Source organism: Taudactylus pleione, unplaced genomic scaffold (genome assembly GCF_031769625.1).
Source record: "Taudactylus pleione unplaced genomic scaffold, aTauple2 ptg000478l, whole genome shotgun sequence".
In the NCBI taxonomy this organism is placed as follows: domain Eukaryota; kingdom Metazoa; phylum Chordata; class Amphibia; order Anura; family Myobatrachidae; genus Taudactylus; species Taudactylus pleione.
In genome coordinates, this window is record NW_028284880.1 from 4,939,355 (window position 1) to 4,951,621 (window position 12,267).

Consider the following 12,267-nt stretch of genomic DNA (forward strand, 5'->3'; position numbering starts at 1 on the left):
AGCAAATAATATTGTGAGGTGGTCAAAATTGATTGGAAATTACTGGAAATAAATGTTATTGAGGTTAATTATACTGTAGGAACAAAAACAGGCCCATTTTATGTGATTTTAGCTGTTTTATGATTTTTAAAGAAAAAATCCAGATCCAAAACCAAAACACGAAATGACCAGTCTCTCCTTCCCCACGGTCTTTGTGTGTGTCATGGGGTCCGGTCTGCTTGCTATTACAAGTGAAGTGGGGATGGGGCCACATGTCAACAAAAATAAAAATCATCCCGGTGAGCCCTATGTCCATCTCTTCTGGTTGGCTACTTTTGGTTTGGGATTACTACAGATGTGTCCTCATACACATAGTGACTATGCACCACATGGCACGATATGTTGTGACTGAGAGGAGTACTGTACCATACTTTTCTTTAAATGTTGGTCTTATAGAGGAAACCAATGTGGTAGTTGGTTCTTGCAGGTTCTGAGTCATGTGACTGCTGCTGGCTCACAGCTCCATCACTCACTCCTCATCTCTGCCTCCTGTTCGCTTCTGAAGTGGGCCTTTATTAACTCCAGTGGGCACAGTATAAAAAATTTACAAGTCTGCATTCTCAAGTACTTAGGCTTTGTCACTACATACTACCTGTACAGCTGTAATATATATGCAGCAGATATCAGCGGTGGGAAGATCTGTGTGTATACCCTGCAGCTGAACTCACCGGCAGGGGTACTCGAGGGGTATGCTGGTAACATCTGGGCCAGGAATCGGTGGCTGTGTTCATGGCTGCCATCATAACTTGTGGGGCAGATAGCAGCATGTGTAAGGGGCCTGACTGCCATGTGAGAGGTGCTAGGGTCGAATCCTGGGTGTGATGTGACAGTATTGTGTTAAATAAAAGAAGATGTGATGTGATTGAAGGTGCGGTGGACAGATGGAGGGGGAGTCAGCCAGGGAGGAGATAGAAACATCCAGGAGATCCTGGTGATAAAAGAAGAAACTAAAAGTGACAATGATTACAAATAGAATTGACAGGCCCGAACAGCGCCCCCTCCCCTGCGCTGAGGCACATATCACACCACCCTAGTTATGGCCTTCCCGTCAGCCATGCTATGTGTAACTGTGATGATCCACGGCAGTTGATCATCTTAGTGGCAGGTCCCAGCCATATTAGGCAACTGGGATGCTGCATCATTCTTTGATTCCAGTACTGGCTGTTGCAGGTAGCTGGAACCCTGTGTCGTTGCAGCTCATTACTGCATTCCTGCCTGTCAGTTTGTGTGCAGAGCTCAGCTGTATACTATCCTGTGATTAGGGAAGCTTTCTGCGAGGATTGCGCTAAATGGTTCCTGCTTCTGATCAGTGGTGTCACAAGGGGGGTGCAGGCTGCACTCATGTGTCAGCCAACGAGGGGTGACACCAAGCAGACTCCCCCTCAGTGACAGGAGCCAGGTGCTGCACTGGAGGCTTAAATCCAGGCGGCCACCTAAGTACCGGTGTGAGTATAAATCACTAAGGGAACAACGGGTGGCTGTTATTGGTGTCTACTACCCTCTGACTTGTATCTCTGGGCTGCCTTTATGGTTATCATCAGGGTGTTAAACAAAATAGAGAGAATATAAATCAGACAGATAATTGTGTTTGCACAGTATTGTTTGGTATAGTCCGATGATAAAGTTCTAAAACTGCTTAAAGACAGCATAAAAAACATAATTGATCACTTTCCCACGTATATATAAATGGATAACCTTTATGCAGAGTGTAAATAGAAGTGCATTTATTTTTGCAATGTACTCCCACTTACAGACTAATTGTTTGACTCTGCTTTCCATGTAGAAGCTCTGCTGAATAAATATTATGGAAAATGTTTATTATCTTTCAGGGACTGGTTTACACCATTTTTGAAGACACTCTGGGCATGGTATTGGTTTCAGATGGCGCGGAGTGCATTGTCATATCAAAAGAATTCTTTAAAAAACAGATGGATGACGAATACCTCCATAAATTATCCAGACATGTAAGTTTCACCATACTCCACACTCTCCGCTGTTTATTTATAGTCAGCCCAGGGATTTAGTTTGTGTGCCATATGGAAACTAAGCTATTGGCTATTTTTATTTTTTTCATAGATCAACACTGGCTGGTACACCAGATTGTTTGAAAAGATATATGACATGTCAGAGAGTCGCATTTGCAAATAGGAATCAGGAAAAAGTGGGTTAAAGGGACACTGACTCTATTTTTTATATCCCTTTTATGTTTTTGTTTGTCTAATTATAATTATCAATGATTAACTTACTGGCGTCTAATTGTCTGCAGTTGTACATACGCATGAGGCATGCTGGGAGTTCTCGTATGCCCAGTGGAACGGAAAGGCCAGTTCAGTTACTAAAAATATAGACTGTAGACACAGGGCCTGATTCAGAGCCGCTCGCGAGCGTGTGATGGCCGGGCAGTGTGCACTGCGCGTCCGCGAGCCCCGTAGCGAGTGAATTTTCACTCCCCGCGGGACTCACTACAAGACGGGGCGGCTGTCGATTGTGATTGATAGCTCGCCCTGTTTTGTAGGCGTGCAGTGGGGGTGGCTGGACAAACACAGGCGTTCCAGAAGGAACGCCTGCCGTTTGTGGGCGGTCCTACTGACATCACCAGTGATGTCAGTAGTGAACTTCCTGCTCTAATAGAGCAGGAAGTTCACTGGGGCTTGCGGTGGATGAGACCCTACCACAAGGGTCTCGTCGCAAGCCTGATGGATTCGATAATCGCGACCATCGCTGGGCCGCCCACTAAAGCTGTGGGTGGTCACCCACAGCTTAGTGAGCGTCCTGGAGGCGGGGGTAAAAAAAAAAAACGCTCTGATTCAGAGCGAGCGCTCACAAAGAGCATCAGACTCTGAATCAGGGCCATAGGACACTGAGTGCAGAGCCGTATTAAGAGGGGGCACAAGGGGCACCTGCCTCAGGTCATCCAGGACAATGCCGCCCAGCCAGCTCCTGAGCTACCATTAGCCAGACCAGGCACCAGCGGTATCCCCAACCCTTCTACCTTATTGTGGCACTATATTTGATCTACTTAGTTACAGCATCACATTCCAGGCTTCCTGCAGCTTTCAGGTTGCGAATGCCTTCTAATGATACTTTCTGGACGCGATTCTGTCACTGTGTACAGAGGAGCAACCAGGACTTCATAACTTCCCTTGTCCTGGAAAGCTTAGAAGTGGACGGAGGGCCAGTGCTTGTTGCCTGTAAGACAGTTTCCCCTGCATAACATATAAGTGCTGAGTTTATTATGACAATTGGGGGGGGTGCAAGAGGGGATTAATACGAAGTTGCTTTGATTTTTAATGTATGGGGGCTTCAAGAAAACCTGTTATTTTTGATCATTTAATCACAACCACAAATAAATGTACATTTAGTTGTAAGATACTACATTTTCATACTCCTCTCTCAAGGAAAAGGGGGCTCGGGATAACAATTTGTCAGGGGGACCATAATTCTTATGATTGCTGGGAAAGCTTTTGTTTCTTCTCCAGTAGGGCTTTTTTTCCTATGGTAAACATTAACACCTATTTACAGTAGTGCCAGTGGTAGCCCCTTTGCTGTGCAGTGACTATGAACACTTGGTGTTGCCATATAGAATGACTCACTGACTTAGAAGACATTCAGATCATCAAGTCCCGGACCATCAAGGATGAGATGAGAGACAGCAGGAGAAAAGGGGGAGGTGGAGGGCAGAACAAGAAGCCACGACCATGCGTTGATGGTTTGACAACACATTCAACTTTACCTGTCAGTCTCTCCTCCACTTTATATATATTTCCACCAACAGCAATTTGTGGGTGCAGGGTGGAGGCAAGGACTTACTCTACACCTATTGCTAATACACCGCTGAGTACCTCATAAGCCTGCATACATGGCCGGGAACAGAAATCTTGGGGCCTGGTACACTCATGCCCCCCCCCCCCCCAGCTTGGTACAGGCCGGTCGGCTTCAGACATTTCCTACCTATATGGTGGTTTCTCTGCAGTATGGAGCCTTTGAGGAGATTGATCCTCCCTGGACGTCTGTTTGAGTAGGAATATAACCAATGTGTCCCAAGCCGCCGCACTGTGAACACTGTGCGAGGTGTACACAGGGCAAGTGTTCGCTGAATCTCCGCCTACCTCCTGTCCATCATTCTGTGGATCACTCCAGATTGGCTCCTGCATCTATATCCTGCTGGCGCTAACGCTGCTCCGATGCCGGTCATAGAGTTTTCATGTTTCCGGTTCTGGCTTCCTCCTCTCTTCCAAATGAGCTCCAGTTTTCCCGCCTCCTATAGTATATTGTTGTTCTGCTGTTTGTGTCATCCATGCGGCACAGTCCTGCATACTATCTACCTGCCGTGTGTGTCATCCAGGCGGCACAGGCCGAACTGCAGTGTCAGCTGCTTGTGTCAACGCGGCAGCACAGGCCGCACTACAGCGTCAGCTGCTGGTGTCAACCCGGTGACACCGGCCGCACTACAGCATCAGCTGTCTGTGTCAACTTGGCAGCACAGTCTGCACTACTGCGTCAGTTGCTTGTGTCAACTTGGTGGCACAGGCCGCACTCCATCAACATCAGTGCGCAGTCCCGCCCTCCTACACCAGTGACTTTGCTTCTGTTATTTCCGGCTTCTGCCTCATCCAGCCGAGTTGCTCCGGCCCTCAAGGCCGCTACACAGCCCAATGGCTGCTTCATATTCAACAGTCCACTGGCTGCATCTGGCCAAGTTATACCAGCCCCCAAGGCTGCCACACGGCATAAAGGCCACTTCATATTCTACAGCCCACTGGCTGCATCTAGCCAAGTTATTCCAGCCCTCATGGCTGCTGCACGGCCCACTGGCCACAACTAGCCAAGTGATACCAGCCTTCAAGGCTGCGGCACGGCCCAAAGGTCACTTCATCATCTACGGTCTTTAGGCCCAACAAGCCAAGTCTCTCCTCCAGCTCACAAAGCTGTTATATGGCCACATCCAGCCAAGAATTCTAGCCATCAAGGCTGTAGCTGGACCACACTCCAAAGAGTCACGCACGTGCCCTAACACAATGTCATCATCATACAAAATAAGTATATGTTTATTTTTCTATAGAATTGGTGTCTTAATGAAGATTCTTGCACCCCAGCATTTTTCTGCTAATTTTAATAGTTGTGGAAAATCTACAGCCCCTTCCCCCTTTGTTTCTCTAGCAGTCTCATCCCACCATGTCTTTCAGGCAGCCTTAGACCCTCCCCCTCGTATCTCTCTCCTGTGTCTCTCTCTATAGCCTCAGCCCCCACCATGTTTCACCAGCAGTCTCAACCCCCCGTGTCTTTCTAATGCCAAAGCTGTCCTACCCTCCTGTGTCTCTCCATAGCTTTAACTCCCTTCCCAGCATCCTCAGCCCCCTTGAGCCATATCTCTCTAAAGCCTCAACCCCCCAGCCATGTCTCTCTGTAGCATCAGCTCCCCCCTCCTGTGTCTCTCTGTAGCATCAGCTCCCCCTTCCTGTGTCTCACCACAGCCTCAGCTCCCTTCAAGCTGTCTAAGCTACCCCTTGTGTCTCTTCATAACCACAGCTTTCCCCCGGTGTCTCTCCAACAGCCTCAGACCCCCAGTGTCTCTCCATGTTCTCAATTATTTGTGTCTCTCAGATTCCCCTCATGTGTCTCTCCATGGCCTTAGCCCTCCCTCCATGGCCTCAGCTACCCCCACCCCCATTTATCATAATGGGCTCAGCTACCCCCTCCCTATATTTCTTCATGGCCTCAATACCCCCATGTCTCTCCATGGCCTCAGCTGCCACTACACCCCATTGTCTCTCCATGGCCTCAGCTACCCCTTATCCCCCTGTGTCTCTCCATGGCCTCAGATCCCCCTCCATTTTCTATCCATGACCCCTTATCCCATTCTGTGTCTCTACATGGCCTCAGCTCCCACCCTGTGTCTTCTCATAGCCACAGCTACCCCCCTACCAGTGTCTCTCCAAAGTCACAGCTCCCCCCTCCCCATGTCTCTCCAGCAGCCATGCTTACCTGTCCTGGATCTTCTGCTTGCTCCTCCTCTGTTACCCAGTTGAAGTGGTGCAACTGGCACGATGACACAAGTGCTGCGCCAACAAAAAATAAAAACATATTGCACTGGGTGAAGTCCCAGCCCCTTCATGCCTGCACCTAATTAGTACTCCTAAAGTGCAGGCACAGAGCAGTGAGCGCCTACGGAAATATTGGACTGGCCCGGGGTACCAGGGGGTGGAAGGAGTTTGGGGCCCCTTTGAAATCTCAGGGTGCAGTACAAGTGTCCTACTTGTATCCCCCTATCATCAGGCCTGCCTGCAAGTATGGTAAACCTAATGCATTCTATAATCTGCATTTCCTTGAAAAAATGCAATACATTATTACCCAAGCAGACTTCCTTTGTTTCTTGTTAGTACTAATGCATTTATTGTATGTTTTCTTTTTCCAATGATTTAGTTAATCACCTTTACTTCAACCTTTATACCTTTTGGCTATTATAAATGCTCTAGTGGCATAATTATCTGTTTTGTATTCATTAGTTTCCTGAAGTGACTTAAATTCTGCAAATCTCTTTTAATTAATACTTAAGCCTACTTAAGATATTGTGCCATTCTGTTTGGACAGTTGCCTTTTCTTAAATGTTTTAAAATGTTTAAAATATTAAATTATTCACAGAGAATAGCAGAAACAAATGACTGTTTCCATTGTAACCTTCATATCTCTTCATTTTATCCTCAATTATCTTGTGACTGAATTTAAGGATTCCAGTCAGAAAAGTCAGTCACACATTTTTTTCATACTGTATTACATTTTCTGGGACATTTAATGAAGACATTTCAAGCGAAATGAAATATGTTGTAATATATTAATTTTGTTTCAAGGTGACATGAAAAAAAATGGGATAAAATGTTACTTAAAGTAGGTATTTTATTCTGTCATTTGGACTTTATATAACATAGTATAAAGGTGTTTTCTCAAATCCTGACTGTTTAATAAAGATGAGTGGTTCGGATTTGTTGAAAACCGAACACACCAGAACTTTGGAGTTCCGAATCTATCAGAGTCCTGTCTCGGATCACTTTTGGGGTTCCGACTAGTCTCAGCTCAGATCTTCCTGTTAGTTCGGAACTCGGACTTAAAAACTGGATGAAGGGTTTTGGATTGCATGTAAACAGATCCAAATCACATACAGTATTTTAGCTGTTTTTATCAATTTTAAAGAAATCCAAAACCGAACCAAATCACTTGAAAGTGGTTTTGCCAAAACCATAACATACAGTATGAGGGTGGTTTTGCCAAAACCAAAAACAAAACACAGGGGTCCGTGCACAACTGTTTCATGATCATTTTGGGGATTGGGACAATATTTATGAGAATCCGTGATGCACTTTATAACAATTAATCAGGAATAGGGATACAAGAAAAAATCAAAGCAAATTGAAATTTAATCAAAATTCATTGGTTCGACGGCCATGGTACTGTTGTCAATAGACCCCGATTTGAAGTTGGCTCAAAATTTGAAATAATAAATCATCCCGGTGCATTTCTAAATCTGCAGCACTGAGGGTAATTTGTTACAGTATTTGGATAGTCCCTCAGGGGATATTTTGGAAGCTCTTTCCCTCCTCCAAGGCTGCAGGCTAATTTACCCATACGAACCCTTAAGGTACCAACCATATATCCTATATATAGCTTATGTTTTCCATTTGCAGTTCACATTTGAGTTCCGCCATTGGTGTAAAAATTCCACTTACTTGACATGGCGCTCCAAGGGACTCAACCTGACTTCTAAGGTGTTTACCCAGGAGGCTTGTTAATCCCTTTTTCGTCATTACAACAAACCTACGGGCTAACGCACGCACCACGACTTTGTCATGTATTTGCAGACACAATACTTTATTACCTCTTTGCCACCTTCTTTTCAACTACCCTCAGTCTCGAATCGCGTACTCTCACTATTAATGTTTAGTAGTTCAAAACTTTTCAGAGCCAGATTTTTATACCCGGATCTAGCAGATAAATATTCTCTCTCTTCAATGAATAAATTAGCCTTATCATGGAAGAAAGACATTCCCATCAGTGGCAAAAGCAGCATTTCTAGAGTGGGGGGTTTCCAAATGCTTGATTTTACAGTGAGTGTGGCCAGTGCATGAAGAGGACATAATTAGCACTTATCCAGCTTTAATATCAGTCATATACAGGACCAGGGAGTCACAATAATCCATTAGATGCGGCAGTAGGGCCATCCTGCCTGAGCTGTTTTTATTTCAGATGTGGGCTCCATTCCGGAGCATTGTCCGGGAGTCTGGGGGGAGCAGCAGAAGAACCTAGCACTGCCCTACACATATATGTACATATTGGTCTCCTTCTGCACAGTATACTGTAGTGTGTTATTATACAGTATTACTAAGTAACCCTATTGATGGCAGTGCACCCTTAACAGTGCATGTTTTACGTATCTCCTAGTTGGTGCACAGATGTATTTATTACTGGCTGATACATGTTAAAAGATCCACAGGTGGTGCTATTTATTTCACTTCTGATACTGAGAAGAACATGCAGCACTAGTAAAATTTTATTATATTACCATTTATATTGTGGTCATTGTGTGGGCTGGGGAGGGGGGCTTCCAGGCAACCAGAACCCCCCCTGCCCTCTGCATTTGCCTATGCCCTTTATTTACAATGTAAATATTTTATTGAAACATGACTCCACTAAAAATGTTGCACTCTTCATGTCTACAGGATGTTCATATCAGAATGATTCATAGAGCCTACATGTCCCATTTGCAATGTAAACATGTGGTCCCATCAGAGTTAGGAACTTGATGTAAATGCTGCTCTTTGGATGCAAGTTTTATGTATTGCTTTAGGGACTGCGGCAAAGTCAAGTGTTTGTGGAATAAGCTTATAGGATTTATAAATGCCACCCTCTCTCTGCACTTGTCCCCAGATCCATTGGTCTGTTTATGCTCGAATCTTTCCAACTGCCCACTAGGCCTAAACAAAAATAAGCTCATTCCGATCCTCACAATAATGGTGACTGCTACCAAAAAAAAAAAGTTCTCACCCTGTGGACTTCTGGTTCCGCCTCTACTATTAATGAGGTCAAACAGAAAATTACAGCTGATTTATTTGATATACGTGCACCACTACCAGGTGTGGTGAAGTTCTACAGAAAATGGGGTGCTTAATGCAGGCCTGGCCAACATGTGGCACTCCAGCTGCTGCGAAACTACAAGTCCCAGCATGCCCTGCCACAGTTTTGCTATTAGGGAATGCTAAAACTATTGCAGAGCATGCTGGGACTTGTAGTTTCACAGCAGCTGGAGTGCCACAAGTTGGTCATGACTGGCTTAATGGATCCTAATGTCCAACAACATATATTCAGGCAATTTCAGTCTACGGAGTGGTATTTACATCGTAAACTCTTAAGGAATTAGGATTAATATGTTTTACTTGCTTTATCTGGTATTAACATGTCTGTCCTAAATATGTTATCTACCAGCTTGTCAGTAAGTTGTTCACCACATGTTAGGTGATCTGATGAAACTTATCTCCTCATCTTTGACTTATATGAATATGATGCTTTCCATTCTCTTACTTGCTTCCCTTCCCTAGCTATTGTACCCTCATTAAAATGTAAATGCCAAAAAGAAGCAACTAATTTGATACCACTCCCACCAGACATGTTTGAGGTGAATCCCCACCCCTATATTGAATACTAGCGTTTGCCGGCAGCTTCGCTCGCATGGATGTCTGCTACTGCGCAGTGGAACTCATTTTACAAAGACAGTAGTGGCATCTACTATCATGATGTATATTTTACATTGTAAACATTGATCACAAAATGTCTTTGTAAACAATATTTGCAGTTTTTCCTTCATGGATTAACACAAAAAAGATGCTTCTTGGTCCGCCATCTACTGGATTGACATGTATACTGCAAGATAAGCTGTGTGATTAGTGCTTAATATATAGTTGGATTCTCCTGCGATATAGATATATAGATCTTGAGATAAACATATCTATGTATTTCTATATGCATTTATATATAACTGTTTGAGATCGGGGTGTGCAATATATGTATATATTGTGTGTATATATATATATATATATATACATATATATATATATATATATATATACTGTGTATATATACATATATATACTGTATATATATATATATATATATATATTATATACATATAGTTACTTTGCACTTGAGGAGCCTGTGCAAATTCCGATAAAAAATGTTTTTGTCTCCATAGTTCATAAACAGTCCCTAAAAGTATATTTATCCCCCCAAAAATTATATTTCTATACATCTAGTAATTTTTGGCTTGAAGAGCCTGCACACTGCACGCGCCAAGTGTCAAGCATCTGTTTTTTTCTCTATTGCTCCTCTCCCTGATATCACATTGAGATAATACATACCTCAGTTTCCTTCTAGGTGACTAAGCTATACAATATTAAAAACGCAATCCAAATTCATCCCGTAGTTTTTGCGTGATGCCGGAAGGAACAGACAAACAGACCAACAAAAATTCTGAAACACTTTTTTTTCATCTCCATAATTCATACACAGCCATTACAACATTATTCTAAGTATAGATTAAGTAGAGCCTGTGTAGTGAATTGGAATAAAGTATTGCTTACATGAAATCCTGGGATTGTCTTCAGAAAATATCAGTCATTGAGGGTTCAGTTTACAAGATCAAAATGACCTTTAGTAAATTCATCTGTTTTGACGGTTTCGCGGCCATCCCATCGGTTTGTAAACCCCAGCAAGCCTGACATTTAGTACATTTTTCTCAAAGTGTTTCTAGTGGTGACTATTACTTAGTCATTTAAGCGAACTGTGCTTCTCTGCCAGTGTACAAGTGGAAGGTAAGAAATGCATCCCATTAAAAGTATCGGATGAGACCCAATCTTTGCCAGCTCTAAGCTAAAAAACAGGGCCATAACTAGTGGTGCCACTGCACAGGGCGCAGGGATCTGTGGGCAGCGCCCTTATCCCACAGTCCTTGGTTCTGGCTAGCAGGGTGCTTGAAATGGAACCCTGCAGCCAGTATTGCTGCGGCAGTGCTGCCCAGAGTGCCCTTTGTTGGAGGCTCTGGTAATGCTCCCTGCCTTCTGTACAGCCACTGGGATCATCCTCAGGACACTTCCCGTTGCTTGCCGGCTCTACACAGTCTTCGCGACGTCATGGGTTTAAAGGGCAGGGTCGGCACAAGGGTGCTTCGGAGTCTTGTTACGACACTGCCAAAATAGCGTTCTTTTACAGACTGGAAATGGCCGACTGCCTTTTCACACATTAAGAACTGCCCTGATAATGGGACTCTCTACACCAGGGGTGGGGAACTTTTTTTCTGCCAAGGGCCATTTTGATATATATTACATTATTTGTGGGCCCAGTACAGACCACGCCCCCTCCGTGCTATGTCAGACAGGGGCGGGCCACAATCGCAAGTGATTACAGCAATGCCCGGAGCAAACTGAGGATGCTCAGGGGAGCTGTAAGGACAGCGGTGTGACCGTCTGAAGCGTCCTAAGGTCGCCCCGGGCGGCACTGCTGCATAGATTCTGGCTGCAGGGTGTCATTATAGGCACCCTACTAGCCAGATGAGGCTAGCAGAAAAAAGCTCGGAGGGCCAGACCAAATGATTCAGGGGGCCTTATACGGCCCCCGGGCCTGAGGTTCCCCATCCCTGCTCTACACCTTATTATATCTTAATACTTCTGCCAACAACTAATCACATCATTGTGTAAAGAAAGATGGAACCAGCGGAAGGGGGATTGGAGGGTGCCCCGCTGCTTGCATTGGGGGCGCTGTACACGTGCCCCCCTAACCCTTGAAACACCCCTGCTGTTTACATTTGCATTGAGAAAATACTATAAAAAAAGCTTACATAAACATATACAGCTTACACTGTATATTAAAGAGAAATATACAGAGAATAAACAACAAGAATCAAGTATACTATACTTTAAGAATGTTTTCCTTGGTCAAACTTTCTTAACACATATACAGTATTTTAAACCGCTGACCTTTTCAACCAATATTCAATTGCTTTCTTCGTAAATGATAGCGCTGACAAAGGCAGCAATGTTCCCTGGAACTCGTTTTCACGATATTGCTGTATTAAGAGAGCTGCCAGTGTTCCGTGGGCTGCCTCATCAATTGCACCTGTAGGACAAGAGCCCTTACGCAGCTCGGTTTGTCGATCAGCACAGATTCATCTAGATTAAATTCCAGCGG

General features: G+C 44.3%; 1 protein-coding gene across 1 annotated transcript in view; it reads left to right on the forward strand.

The window, feature by feature from the left end:
- Positions 1-12,267, forward strand: part of LOC148503040 (cyclic nucleotide-binding domain-containing protein 2-like) — a 338,546-nt gene that overhangs the window by 319,947 nt on the left and 6,332 nt on the right. Inside the window, exon 14 of the mRNA XM_088449036.1 lies at positions 1,869-2,003. Coding sequence (XP_088305162.1) covers positions 1,869-2,003 — 135 coding nt within the window. The remainder of the gene's footprint in view (positions 1-1,868; positions 2,004-12,267) is intronic.